Consider the following 20668-nt stretch of genomic DNA (forward strand, 5'->3'; position numbering starts at 1 on the left):
ATTTGGACTTGGTAAGACTCAAAATCTGACAGGATTGACTAGCCTAATACATCACACAGGCTGAGTTGCACATGCTCTTTATTTCCTGCAGCACAAGGTATAGATGATAACTGTCAACTTTGCCCTTTGATAGATGTTATCTAATGTTTAAAATATTCCATGAAGCCTTTTCCAGATTTCTCTTGGTGATTTCAAGTTCAGAAATTTGATTTGCTTAGTGCAATGTTCTCAACTGGGTGTGATTTTACTCCCCAGGGGACATTTGGCAATGCCTGCAACCAGTTTTGCTCATCACAACAGGAGGATGCTATTGGTGTCTAGTAAACAGAGGTCTAGGATGCAGTCTCCCACAGTATTTATACAACCCAAACTCTCAATAATGCTGAGGTTGAGAAACTCCGACTTAATGTAAAATTTGGGAAACAGACCCTCAGGATTCTTTAAATCTGTACCACCTTAATCCTCAACAATGAGATACTTCTAATGTCTTCTTTATGGAGATATTTGAGAATGTAGCATTTCCCTGATTACCTGAACTGTATATCATTATATCTGAATCACAGGGAAGCTAGTGGTTGTATTTCTTCCTAGGTCAGTCATCCATTTTTTTCTGAAAGAATTAATGAACACTTGATATGGGACCAGGGCTAACTATACAAAACTGAGTAAGAGAAGGTTCTTACTTCTAGTAATCTAGATTACTGCTGGGCTGTAAAGGTGCATGTTGTAGTTCTCTATGACTTTTGTAATATCTTATTACATGATAGCAACTCTTTGGGCTTTACAAAAAACAAGGATAGGCTTGTTACGAATTTTTGAAAGCTTTCTTTGCATTGGCAAGAGGATGGGGCAAGGTAGTTGACTTACAAAATATTCAGTTTTATGTTTTTGTTTAAGTAATCCATAGACCAAAAGTATTGAAGGACCACTGGGAATGATATCCCTTATGGACAGAGGGATGCAGTCGATGATTTTTGTAAGGTTTTTTTCAAAACTGTGAACATCATTATTCCAATAACGTATCATCAGACAAAAATTTCAGTGAGATTAGCCCTAAGGTAAATTTGTGCTATGCCGTATTTGAATTTTTGGATATATGTTCTCCAAGGGCTCCGCTTCTGCCTTCAGTGTTTTTGGAAACTAGGGCATAGGCTGTCGGCTTTGTTTCCAAATGTGGGTTTTAAAATAGTAGCTTAAAAAAACAAGTATTTTTTAACTTCCAATATTAATAAAATATTTGACCATTCGTTCTGTTGCTATTCGTTCTGTTAAAACTATTTTTCTTCCTTGGGCTATTAAGTGAGAAAGTAAGAAAACACCTATAAAGAGACCAATCTATTTTTACTGTGTAATGATCCCCCTAGTGGATATGAGAAGCAGCTAGCTGTAGGATTTGCATAAGGAAGCAGGTGAGTGTGGGTGAGACTTCCCAACTTGTTTCTCACTTTCAGAAGTGTTTTACAAGATCAAGACTGTCTTTACTATTTTTTTTTATTTTTTTTAATGTTTATTTATTTTAGAGAGAAAGAGACAGAGCACAAGCAGGGGAGGGGCAGAGAGAGAGAGGGAGACACAGAATATGAAACAGGCTCCAGGCTCTTGAGCTATCAGCACAGAGCCCAACGTGGGGCTCGAACTCAGGAACAGCAAGATATGACCTGAACCGAAGTCGGACGCTCAACTGACTGAGCCACCCAGGTGCCCTAAGTCTTTACTATTTTAAATAAAGGAACTCCTAGTGAATTAAATTGCTTTTTTTTGAAATCCTTAATGAGTCAGAAAGCAGTAAAGGTGCATACTTTTTTAAAACTAGAAAAAGATGAATATCTTAAAAGTTGGAGTGATGCTTTTGTAGTTTTTCAACACACTATTTAAAGAAAAGAATTTCACTAGTTATTTTGTGTTCTTTCATTTAAATTGGCTAGCTATTTTAAAGTAGTCATAGTGAAACTTGGTGCTGCTATATATGTGGCCAGGAGTTAGTTACATTTTTAAAGAAAGAATAAGGAAAATTGATGATATAAAAATTTATTACTGATTACAAAAATGCTGCTTAAAATTATACCGTCAAAGCAAGATGTTTAAGGAAACTCTCTGTAGTAGCTGTATAATAAAACCTTCAAAGTAAAGATTCATTTTGATTGAGTAAAATGTTGTTATAATATTAAGCCTACAGGATTCAAATATGCTACTATTCAGAATATTGGAGACAGGACCAGAAGAATAGAGATAAATGCCCAGTGATGTGGAGAAAACTTAGAATATTGCTAAATCAAATAGCTTTATCATGTTCAAGTAAAAATAGCATTAATGATGACCATGTAATGAACTCAATATCAATTAGAAAACTATATTGCCTAAGCAAACAGTGTTATTACTTTCCTTTTTTTGAAAAATACTTATCTGGCCCAGGACACTGCTACTGTTCTGAGAAAGGTAACATTTAAGTAGGAAAATAGCCTGTTTCTTTGTAAAGGACTTAAATATGTAAAGGTAATATTCTATTCACTAATATGCATTTTACAAGTGCAGCGCATCAGAAAGTCATGTTTGATAATAATCATTTTCTGATATTATAAAAATCTGTATAAAATATAAAACAGATACATATGCTATTGGTGTAAAAACAAATGCCGTGTTTATACTGGTCATAATTAACATGATTTTAAACTTTTTATGTTTTCTTTTTACTTTGGAAAGATACATAGAGAACAAACACCTACAAGGTGACTTGTTGACAGTAGTCAATCATACAGTATGTGGGACATCACACAACATCACTCAGGTAATGAGAAGTTTTACAAGTTTAGCTTGATTTATTGAAAAGAAAACCACATTTTTCACCAATTAACGTTCTTTGATGACAGTAATAATGATGCATGAATTGGATGAAGAAAATGGGAAACGAGAAGATAAAAGGATGGAAAATCTATAATTAACAAAAAACATACACAAACAATAATTAGTGTAAGTGAAAATATATTTCTGCAGACTAAAAATGGAACAGAGTGAACAATGCAAATCATAGACAATTAGGGCGGATGTAACTCGGATCATAGAAATGGTGAAAGGCAAAAGATAATGTAATACAACTTGTACAGAGAAACAATCGAAATCTGTTCAAAAGCTTTTTTAAAAGCCTTCCCCTTTACACATTTCGTATCCTATTCTGCCTCTTCGTTAGCATGTTTTCTTTGATATTTCTAACTTATGAGATGCCTGAGGAAAATAAACACTCAACTTGACTTTAAAACTTTATCTGTAGCCCTGCCACATATTTTTTTTTTTGAAGACTATATATTATATGGATTTACTGAAACATTCATTTGGCTTTGCTTTTGAGTGGACTGCTGGTCTAAATTGCCTGATATTTAAATGTTACCATAGTGATGAGTAGTGGACACTGTCATCTTTCTCTTTTTAATTAAGGAACAGATGCAGGTAAAGCTGATCTCTCGGTGACCCTCTTTAAGCTGGCATCAACACATTGATTGTTTTCAATTCTTTTCTCTCCCCTGCAATCTTAGCTTTGTCCTTTCTTCATATCAAGGTCTTCATCCTCTTAGGTTAAAGATGCAGGAACTCCTTTTAAACCCTTCCTTTGGGAGCTTTATCTTAAAAGGAGTAAAACACACTTCCACTAAATAGCAGTGAAACACTAATGCATTTTTTTTCTCCAGCAAGAATCCCTGGCCCTTTCTGCTTTAAAATTCACTAATGTGTGAGCGGTAGTTTGTTAAAAATTGTTATAACCTAGGAGGCCATAAATATTTCTACTTCCACAACTTTTTTGAGAAAAACAAGATGCCCTTCCACATTTAATATATTTACCAACAAGGTATACTTGGAGTGTTGAAATGGTGTTATCAATCCACATTCATTTTTCCTTGTGTTGTAATCTCTTCAACTACACTAGTACCATAAGAAGTATTCAGAGTAATTTCATGCATGGCACGTTTTAGATGTTTTTTCCAAATAAAGAGGGCTGGTGCCTCAAAGATGCTCACAGTTGGGATATATATGAGGCAGATAGTACTGAGGAGTTTTTTGTTGTTGTTAGTGTTTGTTTTTTTGTTTTGTTTTGTTTTTGACCTAGGTGTTATAACCTGTTTGGGGCTCAAGAAACAAAATTTGCCTGAAGGGAATACAGAAGAGTTTTAAGAGGGACCCGGTAGCCAGACACAGGCACAGTGCCAGAGGAAGAGCATATGAAAAATAAAATGCTTGCTTTAATTTTCATTTCTTCCACTTAGGATTGTTAGTATTAATACTTTTAGGGCTGTTCTTTATCGCACCTCCATTTTTTGGCAGCTTTGTCTTACTTGGTTTTTGTATTAGATTTCACTGGTCTTGGAGACTAGCTAATCAAATTTATCATCTCTGTTCGGGTATTTCTAATTTCTTTTATTCATGTTCAGTCACATGGATTCCAATTTTTCTTGTGATTTTCAACCCTTTTGACTTCACTTGTCTTTATAATATTTAGCAGATACACTTTGCATGAATTATTTCACATTTTACGTTGCCTCGTTTGCCTGGAGGCCAGATGTACTTTTGGATATTTTGCCAATAGAATAGTCTATAATTATGCACAATCATATTTATTGACACAGTTTTCAAACAATGACTTGAGGAGGTACTTCTTTTGTTAAAACTATCTTTATTGAAGTGTAATTTACATACAATTAATGGCATTCATTTAACATGTACAAATCGGTAAGCTTTAGTCAAGTCACAGAGCATTTCCAAGCCTCCAAATTTGAGGATGCTCCTTTCTGGTCTGAACCATTGATCTGCTTTCTCTAGATTAGTGTGCATTTTTTCTGGGATCTCAAATAAATGGAATCATACTAGCATGTACTCCTTTGTGTCTGCCTTAAAAAAAAAAAAAAACAGAAACAAAAAAATCCTGTTTTTAATGTTTATTTTTTGAGAGAGAGAGATAGAGTATGCATGGGGGAGGGGGAGAGAGAGAGGGAGACACAGAATCCGCAGAAGGCTCCAGGCTCTGAGCTGTCAGCACAGAGCCCAACGTGGGATTCAAACTACCTAACCATGAGATCATGACCTGAGCCAATTCGGACGTTTAACCACTGAGCCACCCAGGTGCCCCTGTCTGCCTTTTTATTTTTTTTAATCCAGCATACTTTTTGAGATTTACCACACTATTGTGTTTAGCAATAGTTCATTCTATATTGTGGATTTTATTGTATAGATATATCACATTTTCTTTATCCGTTCCCCTGATGATGAATGTTAAGTTGTTTTCATTTTTTGGCTATTCTTAATAAAGATGCCTGACTGTTTTTGTGTGTAAGTTTTTATCTAGTCACATATTTCATTTTTTGAGGGTAATTACCTGGGGATGGAATGCTGAGTCATATAGTTAGTTTATATACCGCTTAATAAAAAACTGGCCACGGGGTTTCAAAGTAGGCGTGACATTTCTAGATCCCCACCAGCAGTGTTGTGTCAGTGTTCCACTGGTCCTATATCCTCAGCAACACTCAGCATTGTCAGTCTTTTACCTTTTAGTCATTCTGATGGGTATAAAGTAGTATCTCATTGTGCTTTTACTTTGTTTTCCCCTCATGATTAGCAGAGTTGATTGTCTTTTTGTGTGCTAGCTGACCATTGCTGTTTTAATTTTTTTTTACATTTATTTATTTTTAAGAGACAGAGTACAAGCTGGGGAGGGGCAGAAAGAAAGGGAGACACGGAATCCGAAGCAGGCTCCAGGCTCTGAGCTGTCAGCACAGAGCCCGACACTGGGCTCGAACTCACAAACCGTGAGATCGTGACCTGAGCCAAAATCAGACACTTAACCCACTGAGTCACCCAGGCACCCCTGGTCATTGCTTTTTAAAATGAAAAATCATCTTTTTTCATGAAAAAGTATGTTCAAAAATTTTGCCCGTTTTATATTTAATTGTTTCTTGGATTTTGGAGTTATAAGAGGTTTTTTTCCTTTTGCTGCATACAAGTTATTTTTCAGATATATGTATTCCAAGTCTACTGACCTGTTCTTTAGCTTGCCTTCCATTTTTTTACAGTGTCTTGTGAAGTGCAAATATTTGATTTTTACAAAATCAAACTTGTCAATTGTTTTCTCATGTAGTTTGTGCTTCTTATGCTTTATTTGAGAAATCTTTTCTATCCTAAGGGCAAAGTTTGTTCTTCTTTTTCTTTTTTTGCTTCTTAAAGTTTATTTATTTAATTTGAGAGAGTGAGAATGCAGGGCAGAGACAGAGAGAGAGAGAGAGAGAGAGAGAGAGAGAGAGAATCTCAAGCAAACTCTGCACCATCAGCACAGAGCCTGACGTGGGGCTAAACTCACAAACTATGAGATTATGACCTGAGCTGAAATCCACAGTTGGACACTTAAGAGACTGAGCCACCCAGGCATCCATTTTTTCTTAACATTTTTAAGATTAAGAAGTAAGTAGTAGTATGGTACAGTAATCTCTTTTCTTACTGAGGGAGGATTTTCTTAAGTATCAGGGAAAAGAATGAGACATGATTTCCTAAATTGTGAAAAAACAGAAGTAATTATTGAATTGGTTGTGATTGTACTAAAGCTGCTTTCTGCCCTTATTGTCTCTTAGAAACATTTATCCTGAATCCTTTCCCTATCAGAAAATTCCCTTTCATTCACATGTTCTGAATATAGTTACATTAAATGAGTAACTCACTGGCAAAAAGAATTTGTTGTTAGAATTGAGGAAATATTTTATAATCTTCATTGAAAATTGAATTATAACAACTATATATTTTATGAAATTGCATTATATTTCACCAGCTCCCTAGTTGACTGGTTATAGATTTGTCATGGTTCCATCTAAATATTTTAAAAAGCAAAATGGGTTTAATTCATTTACTTCTATATTTTTTCTAACAAGAGTACTTGGAAGCAAAGCTGTTAATATAAACTTTAAGTAAGTGTGTTTTAGGGACAAATTCATCTTTGACATGACAAAAAAAGGGACAATAGAACCAGTGAAATAAATTTATCAGCTACCAACATTATAACTGATGTTATCAGAAGGACCAAAAGTAATGGCTGTCTTCATTCTTCAGTGAATAATGTACTGTGTCGCTTTTTCTTAGTAGTATTCTTTCCATCCAGAGACTTATAGATTATAGTAATGTGGTGATCTGAACTACTCAAAATAATAAGTCCAGTCTGCCAGGATTATGTGTGGCTTGAGTGAAACAATAGTTGTCGGAGACTTTATTTACTGATGAGCAAGGCCCTTGGTTAGGTGGCTGTCCAAGAATAAACCAAACGACCATAAAACCCAAATAGCATGTTGGGACATAATATTGCATTCAAGATATGGAAGTGCTGTGACTTAATCCAGGCTCATCTGCAAAGATCTCCTTCAGTGGAGTCATGTCTGAAAGGATACTTTTCTTGGCTCTGCTCACTGGCTTCTGTTGATGGGATATCAGAATGGCACATATTGCATCATCATGAGCTATGAGTTAGTAATTATTTGCAGTGACACTGTATCAAGAGTGATGATTATGGTGTCAGTAAGCATTCTCTATGTGTCTTAGGTACTATAAGCTATTTATTTTTTTAATTCATTACTTTAATGGAAAAATTTCAGAGGTTACTTAAATTACATCTATGAACTCTCTGGGTTACATGATCTTCTAAAGATGTGCCTTTGGTTTCCCAGAAGTGATCTCTAGATTATAAAAGTATCTTTTCCAGTGAGCATTATTTCTTTTGCCTTTGGATCAATAAAATCTATAGATGATGTAACTTACTGCTTAAAGTAAATAAGCAATTGACGCTAACAATAGTCATTTCAGTATAGAATTTTTTAAATCATTTCATTGTGATAATCTTTTCTGATTTATGTATTTCTCAACACAGTAGTTTTTCAGTTCTAGTTAAACATACATTCATTAAATGTTCCTGTGTGTATATTCACAATGATCCAACCAATAACACAGGTAAAATTATATATATATATATATATATATACACACACACATATATGTATATATGTATATATATATATATATATATATATACACATATATGTATATATGTATATATATACACACACACACACACACATCTATGTCATATTATACATACACATAATATATATATATCATAATGCATGTGAAATTTTAATATTTTAAAAATAAAGAGATTCAAAATTTGTTTGCAAAATAGGGACTTGAAACTTTCTCTTATCCTTGTGGCTCATTCTGGAAAAACAACACTAGAATAGTCCATTCCTTCTAGCTTTAAGCCTCTAAGACTTTCCTTAATGATTTTCTCTCATCAGAAGACACGTATGCTGGCTAGGAAGGAAAACATTGGCATTGTTTTTCAGGAAGAAGATTTTGTTGTTAATGAGCTACAATAAGCTCATATCTCCATTACATCTTGCACATAATCTTTTATCCCATATTTGAGAAATACTACCCGAATCAGCATTTAGAGCCTAACTTTGGTACAGAATATTGGCTTGTTCAGATGATGTTATATAATCTTCATGAATAATTCTTTCATAGGTTAGACTATTTTATAATGCTCTTATACTTTATTTTTTTAGTACAATTGAAAATTAAGATAGTGATATTGAGAGGAAGTAACCCTTGAAGATATTTGAGTTCCTGAAAACCAGGAAGACTGAATAATTTATAAAATGTAACACAAAGATTTTGGTGTTTTCTCACACAAAAAAAGCCTGCTTAGATAACATCAACAATTTACTCTTAATGCTTCTTAATTTATTCTTGCATGCGAACTTCTTGCACAAGTTATAACAATTAGAGGCACACTTTAATTTGCTTTGCAGTTTCAAGTTTGCAACAGCAGTGTGTATCTATTATGGGTCCTCAGGAAGATTCTCGAGTTCAACCCAAGATTGTCCTTCTTTCTCCACTTCCTCACCCTTCCTATGTTAGCAAGGCCTATTAGTCAGGGATTTCATTTTACCACCTCAAAACTGCTAAGGCAACCTTGTCATTGTAATTTTCACACTCTTTCTTTTTCTTTGTTCTATATGTCAGTGAAATCTTATCTCCACAGTCTTCTGTCATAGGTTAATAGCTTGAAACAAAGTTCAATTGGAGTCTCTAACATAATAAAGCAAAATTCACAGATGGGAAAAAAAAAATAGTAGCCACTGCTTTTCCCTGCGCTTTATTCAAGTGCTGTTTGTTGAATCGTGCCCATTGGTAAAACCGAATTAGTGGATTTGATGAGAAATGTAAAATGTGTGCATACACATAGATTTGGGAGACCTTAGTACAGCTGTGCTGTTCTAGAAGATGTTCCAATGACTTTGTAACACTCTGGAAGAGTTCTTAATATAGATTTTATTCTCTTAACAATGTGGCATTTAATCATACTGTTAAATCCAAAAAACTGTAAATAATTTACCAAAATTTAACATCCAAATGCTGCCTTAACATTTTTAAGCTTTTTGAAAAGAAGTATTGGTTCATTTCCATATACTGCATTTATTCAATTAAAATAACCTTTGCTAACAGATTAAAAGCCAGGGGTCATTGTCTGTACTTATTCTACTCATGCTGCTGTCTGCTCAAGGTCATTTGGAAATTATATGGCAGAGAAATTTTCCAAAGAAATAAATGTTATTAGTGCAAATTTACTAGCTAGATTATTTGAGAAGAAATATATTGACACCATTGAACATTTTCAACAATCCCACTGCCATCACTTTCTCTTCTTCTACTCAATGAGCTGTTAAAAGACACAATTTGTTGTACTATGTAGCTAACAAGAAATAAATAACATGTAGCAGGTGCTACACAGGAAGGCACTGAGTGTTATTGTACTAACTGTGCCTGACTAATTCCAGCCAAAACAACAATTCTGTATTCAGTAAAGAAGAACAGATAATTTAGTGGAGATTTGGAGCCTAGTTGTTTGTAATGTCAGGGTTATACTTGGGAAATAGAACCAAGTGAGAGACATGGCTAGAGAAAATCCTCTGACACAGAGATATGTACTAAACTTGTAAGAATCCAATTTAATGGAAGGTAATGGTACACAGATGATTGAAAATATTGAATAGTCCAAATGTTTTCCTATATATATTTTTTAAAAACTATGTGATTATTTTGGCATGGAAAGACCAGATACATCCAATTTCTATTAGATTAATGTTAAAAGTAACTTTCATTCTCTGAGTATATCATAGCAATTTATACTAAATTGGGGAGAAAGCCAGAAGTAATATTTTGCCATTCATAGTCTGCAGAGAAGATAGAGATGTGAATGATACACATATTTTTTTTAGCTTTCTTACCAATAAGTTGATGTGCATTGTTCTGATCATTTAGTTTTCCAATAGTTACTTATTATTACATGTAGCACCTGTTATATGTTAGGAACTGTGGACAGAGCAAACACAATTCAAATGAGGTCTTGCTCTGGCAACTTTGTTCTACTGGGGGCAGGAGACAATGTTTAAGTTAAAAAAGGTAATTACAGATTGACATGAGTGTTAGTAATGAAGGAAGGAAAGAGGATGCAGACATTTAGAGCCTCTATGGAAAGATTTCCTTTGAACTTGGAGCTGAAGGATGAGGACAGGTCAGTCACAAGAATTGCAGAGGATGACTTTCCTGGTCCAGTAACAGCAAGCAAGGTGTCTTGGGGGTGAGCATCATGTTGCCAGGTTCAAGGAACAGGAAGGATGTGGGTGTGGTTGGGACATCACAAATGGTGGGGAGCATACTTTTTAGAAGATAAAATTGGAGGGATGGACAAGAGCCAGACCTTTCCTTCTGGTGGGAATAACACACTTGGTCAATGTGTGTCCAGGAGCTGGGCAGACCTGCCTCTTCAGGGAGAGTCCAGAGAAGGTGAGAGCTGAGGGTTCAAGACGAAGAAGCCATAGCATTTTTGGAAAGGAAAGTTGTCTTACTAAAGACAATGTTGCTTTTGTTCTCACATTCTTAGATTCCTTTTTAAAAATTTTTTAATGTTTATTTTTCAGAGAGAGAGAGAGAGGGAGAGAGAAAATATGAGCAGGGGAGGGGCTGTGAGAGAGGGAGACACAGAATCTGAAGCAGGCTCCAGGCTCTGAGCTGTCAGCACAGAGCCCAATGCGGAGCTGGAACCCACAAACCATGAGATCATGACCTGAGTCGAAGTTGGACGCTTAACTTTCTGAGCCACCCAGTCTCTCCTTTAGATTCCTTTTGCTATCCAAAAAAGAATATGTAGTTTATCAAGACAGTGATAGCATTCAAATCCATTTAAGCCCTATGACCATTTCTGGGAACTTCCCTTGTTAATAAGTCTTGTAATTTACGGGTACAGCTAGCACATCAGCGGGTGAAGGAACTCAGTAGAGGGGTCAAATTTATACCAATGTCCCAAGCAGTTGAAAGCTTGTGTGTGTGTGTGTGTGTGTGTGTGTGTGTGTGTGTGAATGGATTTGTTAAGTAGTATCCTAAATTAAGTATTTCCAAAGCAGTCTTACCTTTGTAATATTATGCTAAGATTAAAAATAGAATATTGGCTTTAGAAACCCTAAGAGCAGGAAATTTATAATAGAGAACTCATGGTGAAAAGTACTAATGTAGATATTAATAGATCTAAGTGGTGAAATAAGGAGGTGAGCACTAACATCGTTTCAGTTAAGCTTTACCTGTAACTAATTCTGTAAATAATAAAGGGCTCATGATGCCTTACAAAAGTCGCTGACCACTACCTATTTCCAGACATTATCACACCATTCTAGTGATTAAAACTTATGGAAAGTAAGGAAGATAAGGAAGTAAATTGGTAAACCTGGAAACTTTGGAAGTTGATAGGTGTGACATAGAATGTTCTAGATTCTCAGAACTCAGTTCTCTGTAAATGCTCAGAACTCCGAAAATAAAGCAAGAATAGCCAGGTGAAATACAAATATGCTCAAAAGTTTAAATAGCAATAATATGGAAGGTGGATTACAGAGTGGACTTAAAAAAAAAAGGTGAGATAGGATGGAACTTCTATCCTATGCAACAGTGAAAGTTCACAGCTTATTCCAAGATGTACATCAAATGAGAGTGTGATAGACAGTAGTACAGATATCATGAAAATAAAACATTTGGGTACCAATTATAGAAAGGAGAGAAGACCAGGGGTGCCTGGGTGGCTCAGTTGGTTGGGCGTCTGACTTCGGCTTAGGTCATGATCTCACGGCTTGTGAGTTTGAGCTCCATGTCGGGCTCCATGCTGACAGCTTGGAGCCTGGAGCCTGCTTTGGATTCTGTGTCTCCCTCTCTCTCTCTCTGTTCTTCCCCTGCTCACACTCTGTCTTGCTGTCTCTCAAAAATAAATAAAAACACATAGAAATTTAAAAAAATGAGAGAAGACTATTCACATTGAACTGAATTCATTGCTCACTTGTTTAATTGGTGATTTAGCTTCTTAAACTAATATTAATGCTGGACAACTCGATATTTACATACAAAAGATGGCAAAATCCTCTTTGTAGAATTGATCCTTAACTGATACCATATGTAAAAATTAACTCCAAATGAATCAAATGCCTAAAAATAGGGACTAAAAATTATAAGAGTACTAGAGGAAAATACAGGGGCAAATATTTATGAAAATGAATTAGGCAGTAGTTTCTTAGATGTGACACCAAAAGTATAGCAACAAAAGAAGAAATAGGGGCACCTGGGTGGCTCAATGGGTTAAGTGTCTGGCTTCAGCTCAGGTCATGATCTCATGGCTTGTGAGTTCAAGCCCTACATCTGGCTCTGTGCTGATAGCTCTGAGCCCACTTCAGATCCTCTGTCTCCCTCTCTCTCGGCCCCTCCCCTGCTCATGCTCTCTCTCTCTCAAAAATAAATAAACATTAAAAAAATTTTTTTAAAAAAGGAGAATGAGGACATAACTGACAGAATGAGAGAAAATGTTTGTGAATTGTGTAAGGTAAGAGTTTAGTATCTAGGATATATAAGTAACTTATAACAACAAAAACACAAACAACTCAATTAAAAAGTAGCAAAGGATTGAATAAACATTTTTTCAAAGAAAGTATACAAACGGCCAATAAGCACAAGGAAAGATGCTCAATGTCATGTCATTAGAGAAATGAAAATCAAAACCCCAATGAAAGATAACTTTTTCATCCAGCAGGGTGGTGGGAAGTGTTGGTAAGGATGTGGAGAAATTGGAACCCTCATGCATTGCTGGTTGGAATGTGAAATGGTGAAGCCACTGTGGAAAATAGTTTGGCAGTTTCTCAAAAAGTTAAACATAAAGTTACTGTATGACCTCATAGTTTTACTCCTAGATATATACCCAACAGAAATGAAAACATATGTCCACATAGAAACTTTTACACAAATGTATCTAGCAGCATTATACATAATAGCCAAAGGGTGGAAATAACCCAAATGTCCATAATTAGATGAATGGAACAATAAAGTGTGTTATGTATACACAATGGATCATTATTTAGCTTTTTTGACACCTGCTACAACATGGCTGAACCTTAAAGATATTATGCTATGTGAAATAAGCCAGCTGTAAAAAAAAAAAACAAAAAACAAAAAAACACTGTATGATTCCATGTATATCAAGTGCTTAGAGTAGTTAAATTCATAGAAATAAAAGGGTAGAATGGTGAAGGAGCCCAGGGGGGAGGGCAAGGGAAGAGTGACTGTTTGATGGGTGCAGGGTTTCCTTTTGGAATGATGAACATTTTTTGGAGGAACTGATAGAGGCTGTGTTGCATAACATTGTGAATATACAGCTGATCCTTGAAGAGCATGGGTTTGAACTGCCTGAGTCCAACTATTCACTGCGGTGTTATAGTACAGTACTGTAAATGTGTTTTCTCTTCCTTATGGTTATCTTAACATTTTTTTTCTTTTCTAACTTACCTTACTGTAAGAGTACTGTATATAATACATATAATGTACCAAACATGTTAATTGACTGTTGTTATCGGTAAGGCTTCTGGTCATCAATAGGCTATTAGTAATGTTTTTGGAGAGTTAAAAGTTGTATGTGAATTTTCTACTGCGAGGAGAGTTGGAGTCCCTAACCCTTGTATTGTTTAAAGGTCAACTATATTAAATGCTATTAAACTGTACACTATGAAATCGTTAAAACAGTGAGTTTATGTCATGTATATTTTACCACTCAGATACGCACTCGCGCGCGTGCACACACACACAAACACACACATAACAGTAACAATGAGAAGAATTGATCCTTGAATTTAATTTTAATCAGCAAAAATGAACTGTTTGGTAAGAGGTTGACTAAGGTAATCTTGGAATACAGTGTCAGATTGTAAGAAGGAGGATGAGTCTAAAGGAATGAGTTGCTATTTAAAAAGTTATTTTTGATAGTACAATCAAAGGGATTCCAATGCAGAAGAAGAGGAAGAGGTACCAGGAATCCTCTGTCAGGAAAGCTGAAATGTAGACTCTGTTCAAGTTTCAAAAAACAAACACAAAAACAAAATCTAGGGAGAGGGCAAGTCAGTAAACAAAGTTCCCCAACATTATATGGGATGAGAAAGGAGGAGATCACCTACTTGAGGAAGATAATATTATATTAATACAGTTAAGAAAGAAAGGAACTATTCAAATTCTATTTTACTTAATTGTAAAATCCTGTAATTTATAATTGTCTTTTTTTCCCGTTTCTTATGCTTTTTGGAATAATCAAGAAACACTTTCTCCTCTGTCTATCGCACAATCTGTGTGAGTGTGTGTGTGTGTGTGTGTGTGTACGTACATGCATGCACATGTGTTTGTTGGGACTGGAGATGGTGAGGGGTGAAAAGAGGATTTGTAATGCACAGTCTTTAGTAAAGTTCAGGCTATCGCCAACCATTCCCAAAGGGAGGCTCTACTTGTAGGTGATTTACTTGAGGAAACAAAAGAAAGGAGGAAGTAGCCAAGACAATTTGGAAAAAGTATAGATTTGAGAATGGCTTTCCCTAAAATTTAATTGTTTATTATACAGCCAAAAAGTGTACACAGTATGGATTGGCTTTAAGTCCATCATATAGATCAGAGAAGGGAAGAATTGAGAGTCGAGAAACAGTTAAATTCATATATGAAGGCATCATTTTTGACCACGGTGGCATTACAAATTGGTAGGGAAAGTATGGGCTCTTCAGTACATGGTGCAAGGACAATTGGTTATCCATATGGAAAAAAGTAAAATTAGATCTTGGTGACAGAATAAATTCCAGGTGGCTTGAAAATCTGAAAGTGGAAAGCAAAACTTCAAAAATTCTACAGTTAAAAATTGGAGTATTTTTATGACCTCAAGTTTAAGTAGGATTTCATAAAGGAAAAGGTTAGTAAATTTGGCCTCAATAAGTTGCATTTTCTAGACATCAAAAGAGACCATGAAAAGAACTAAACAAAACAAAACTAAGCCACTAACAGGAGATATTGTAAAACCTATAGCCACCAAATGATAAGCATTTAAAACTTCAGCAGAAGAAAAAAAAAACAAACAACCTAATAGTAAAATGGGCAACAAGGATAAACAGGAATCTTACTTATGTGCCCAATAAAATTATCTGCAACTTCACCACTTGTGATAGAAATTCAAATTAAAATAATATACCATTCATACTCATCAGATTGCCACAAGTGAATGGCAGTATCAATGTTGATAAGGGTGAAGAGCAGTGAGAGCTCTCCTACAATTTTAGTAGTAGTGGAAATTGGTACAGTGACTTTGGAGTGCAATTTGGCAATATTTGATTGGAAGAAAATGAACAACTGAAATTTTTCCGACAGACAAAGTATAAGGTTTATTCATTTAATGGTTAAAATGAATGAACTAGGGTGACAAGTATCAATACAGATAAACGTGAAAATATTATATTCTTTTGATATAATGAATTCTTTTTGGACAAAATGGAGAAAAGTTCCTTTGAGGGTGTTGATCATGGAACACACAGTTTGGTGACATTTTGACTGGTTGAATAGCCCTAACCACAAAGTATTGATTAACAGATTGGGTAAGAAAGGTATTGTACCCATTACCATTTTTTATTATTAACAAACCACCTCAAAACTTAGTGGCTTAAAACAGCCACCATTTTATTTAGCTCACATTCTTGTATGAATCCAATTTGGATGGTTGGGGCGTCTCACCATATGGTCTTACTTCCTCTAGTGTATTAGCTCAGGCTCTGTGTGGAAATATTTGGGGTCTAAAAAGCAGCAAGAGTGAACACTCCCCAAACACAAGTACTTTCTTGGACCACTGCTAATGTTAGATTTAGGGTTGGAAAAATAGACCTTACCTCTTAATGGGAGCAGCTGTAAAGTTACATTGTAAATGGGTATTCATACAGGTGTGGGAAGAATTTGTGTACATTTTTACAATCAATTATAGGTGTCTTTACACAGGTATCTTGTCTTGATCTATGAAACTCTTACATCAGTTACTTGAATAATGATCCTTAGGGACCGCTCAACATGCAGCCCTTAGTAAAATGGCTTAACCCCAATTTTAGTACAAAGGACCATTAGGTCTAACCAGTTTCTGCCAGAGGAAGAGTCTGTAGGCTTTATGGGCCAGACCATCTCTTGTGGGGTGCGATTTACTGGGGAAGCAGACTACTTCAAGAGATGCCATGTGGTTCAGCCTCTACAAGTTAGGACAGATATCGCTTCCCAGGACTGGATAAGAAGTATAATATTTTGCTGGTCCAATAATGTAGAGACCCTGTTTGTAAAGAGAGAATTCTCCTTGGTGGGGTCATAAAGTAGATCCAATTAAATAATTGGAAAAAAAATCAATAGCAATTGGCCCAGGACTAGAAAATAAATACAATTTTCTTTAGAGATGTATTCTTCCCCAAAATAACAGAGAAAGAAGACGATGAATGAGATAAATTCAGCCACACCCACTTTCCTGTAACCTGAGGACTTTCTTCAGGAATAGGGGTGGGATGAAAACCAATGCCCTTGAGGTCAAATGGGTTTCCCTTCTTCTAGGGTACCAACATTCTGGGTGGACTCTGGTTGAAAGTATGTAGCAGTAACCAGCTAAGCAGAAACCAACTTAGCTTCTAACTGTGGTGAAAGATACTGGGGTTGTGGGGAGAACTGAAGAGAGGTGGGGGCACAGGGTGGAGAGAGCAGACAAGGACGGGATACAACAAACCTAAATAGTTACCATCCATTTGGTAGTTGAGCTATGGGTCATGACTATTTTCTTCTTTATGTTTTATGAAGTTTTCAACAGCTATAATGAGCACATATAATGTTAAAATCAAGAGGAAAAGAAACTTTCTCAGAGCCAGGATTTAAATTGGGCCAGATACTGTACATTATTCACATTTGTACCTCATACCCATTTTAATACTAAATAGGTGCCACTCTCTAAATGTTTATTGAATGCATGCTAAAATTATAGGGAGTTCAGTTTGGCTTGCGGTGAGAAAGAATTTTCTAGGATGTAAAGTAGTTCAAAAATGCAGTGCTCTGTCAAGCAGTAAATGCCATCCCACAAAGCACCCAGACAGAGGCTGGATTAAACAAGCAATATCTTGGAAAGAGTTAATAGTCTGATTGCAGATTTCAGGTAAGGCATCATGGGGGAGCTTGCATTTAAATAGATGAGTAGAATTTCAGTAGGTGAAAAAGGAGGGGGTATGTGGAAATGAAAGAATAGTTAGAAAAAAATAAATGACTAGATGACTCTAATAGCCCCCACCTAACTAGGATTTCCGTGTATCACATCTCGAGAGACTGGATTCTTTTAAAGAAAAATACTATAGTTTCAATCTTAGAATGGATTTCTTTTATGCTTGTAGATGTTTTTGCCATTTGCCTCTGTCATCCCATTACTGGACTGTTTCGTTAAAATTTATTATAGAACAGTATCCCCTATTCACTTTATACTTCCTCTTTTTTTGTGTGAAAATCTAATTTGTATTTTAGATGCTTTTCAAATTTCAAATTTTGCCATTAGTTTCATGCAGTAAGACATCATTGATACAATGTACAACAAAATATCATTAATAATTTTGTTATGATATAGAATTCTATTTCATTCCTATTCTATATTCCCTTTATTGTGTTTCAGCTTAAATACAAGACCTGTGATATTTAAAAAACATCAATACCTACTGTGTATTCCTCTGAGAAGTCGAGCGTGTCTGAAATATTGTGATTTCTTGTCAGGCAACGTCGCAAAGCAAGTTTATTTTTTGAATTGGTGAACAAAGAGCCAAACTTAAGAACGCACTTGGGCTTTGTTCTTCAAAAGTTGTTCTGAATGACAATTAAAAGAAAGAAAGTACAGAAAATAGAGCAGCAGAACTCTTGCTCACTGGAATGTTTTTCAGGTTTTTCCATAAGGTGTCGACACTTCTCTGTCAACTTGTAGGCTCGAAAAACAACAAAAAGCAGTCTTGTCTGTCAGGTGTTCAGTGGCATCCCTCTCCAAATCCTCCCAAGTGCACAGAGCTCTAGTTCAGATATTTCAGTGTTACGCAATTTAGTCTGTCTCTAAATGTCAGTCCCTACGGTCTCATGATTTACTTTCAGATTGGGTGCTCAAAATGCACCGCCAATTACCCCGAAGTGCTTAAGGCACATATCTTGCTCTATCTGACACTGAGAGTGTATTGGTACAAGTAAGCTGTTAACCAAAATAATGTACAGTAAAACTTGCAGATACGTTGGATATATTTTAATCCAAATATTTCCATTTATCCAAATATTTGTCCAATAGTCTGATTTTTTTTTCCGCTGAGGGGACTCACTGACCATAGTTATTTTCTTATATTTGTGCCTTTGTTACAGATAACCCTACTAATATATAATTTTATTGTCTCACTTGCAGGAGCCGTATGTTTCCTTGAGCTCTCGGGCTGTTTTAGTCAGTGGTCTTTAACCAAATAGTAAGAAGGAACACTTTATTGTTCCAGGAGCGCTCTTCATGGTCACACAGAAATGTAAGTGAATGAGTTTATGCTTCCCTTCCATTAGCCAACTATCATTACAAAGTGAGGCAAATAATTACTTTCACTGAGTGTGAAGTTAAGGATTTGGAAAAGACACTTGCAGATGATGGATTTGCTGTTTCCTTTAAAAGCAAGATCTACGTCAACAAAAAGTGTAAGAAGATTAATAAGGATAAGAAAAAAATTACAATATGAGGCAATCTCCATTTTCTGGGGATTTCAAGATATTTTAAAATCACATATTCTGATTCTTAGTCATCTAAAATATTTAGTCATTAAACGCCTATTTTGGGCATACTGATTCTTTGTCCTTAAATTGTTATACCTGCTCTTATGTATCAATTCCTTTCATTGAAGGAAAAAATACACCTATATGCTTTCCATTTCTTATGTAATAGATGTAGTTTAATAATTGTAAAAAGCTACTAGAACTACTTTATATAAATGCTTTTATTATCCCAAACACTTGTAGAGAGCCAACTAACTTTACAGAAATGAAGAAGGAAATATAGTAGCTGAGAATCCCCACATTCAGAATACATCTTTCATTTACTTTAACTATTCAGGTCTCATCTTAAAGAATTCCTTATAGGAATCTCTATGGCAATCTGGTGTTTAGACCAGAGAGGAAAGCACATAAGGCATGGGCATTTTACCAGTCTTTCTGCTCTTTGTCATATGCTGTTTGGTTATCACCTAGAGGGTACTTCTGTGCCTCAATTTCCCACATTTATCAAAGATGACAATATAACTCTGTAGCATATACATTAAAAGATTAACAAAAATTAAGTTTTCTATTTGATTGATTTTTCTATGCATGAATATATAAAGACATTTGTGTATAATCATATATACATTCCTAATATTCATATATAAAAATAAAACCTAAAGCTCATTCTTTAGGATGTCAGGGCATTAAAATATTCATGCCAGTTTTTCCAATATATCAATTTATGGGACTAGATCTGGCAAAGCGATCATTTGTAATGACGACTGGAATGCAGATGGTTTTAGTGACTGTATATAGAAACTGGGGGGAAGGGAATAGCAGTCATTCTTTGTTTTTTTAGGATGAGGCAGAAAATCTGCTCTCTCCTTGATATGGAGGAATTTGTTAGAAGCAAGAGCTAAAATAAGGAATTATTGATCAGCTAGAAATTATGTTTCTTTTATCTTCCCTCTTCACTAATATTTTTACCCTCTGAAATGTACAGATATTTTCACACAGATATGTTACTGACTTTTGGATGAATACCAGTATTTTTCATTTGCAACCAGTATATTACTGGTGTTATCTAAATACTCTTTAAGGAGTCATCAGCAATTTTATTATAAGTATCTCAGGCATAAAAACTGATAATTAAACATTTTGTTACTTTATTCAGTAAATTGGAAATGATTGTGAACCATAGGATACAACCCTTCTATGGGGTGCAATTCAGAAGGCCGAGTGAACAAGGCGCTTTAAAAATTACTTCTCTTTTAAATATATGTCCCTAATTAAGATTTACTGCCATAATGGACTGCTGTTGTCGATAGGATTGTATAATGTTTCCCAAATGTGTTGAGATGGAAACGTTTGTGAATGACTGATTTAGGGGAAAAAATATTTTATCAATGTACGAATCTATAGCCATATTCAAGTAGAAACAGCAAATCATCTGAAATAGTAGTGATCAGAAGATAGATAGCTAGAAGGAAGACTA

At 35.3% G+C, this 20668-nt stretch overlaps 1 protein-coding gene across 20 annotated transcripts in view; it reads left to right on the plus strand.

The window, feature by feature from the left end:
* The window catches only part of SOX5 (SRY-box transcription factor 5), a 1024889-nt gene that overhangs the window by 445008 nt on the left and 559213 nt on the right, over nt 1-20668 (plus strand). For all 20 annotated transcript variants that reach the window (XM_086713854.1, XM_086713857.1, XM_086713848.1 and 17 more), the window contains one exon: nt 18842-18953. In XM_086713854.1, the coding sequence (XP_086569980.1) occupies nt 18952-18953 (2 nt within the window). In that variant the 5' untranslated portion in view covers nt 18842-18951. The remainder of the gene's footprint in view (nt 1-18841; nt 18954-20668) is intronic.

The sequence above is a fragment of the Puma concolor genome, chromosome B4, assembly GCF_028749965.1.
Source record: "Puma concolor isolate L17-30 chromosome B4, mPumCon1.1.hap2, whole genome shotgun sequence".
NCBI classification, from domain to species: Eukaryota; Metazoa; Chordata; class Mammalia; order Carnivora; family Felidae; genus Puma; species Puma concolor.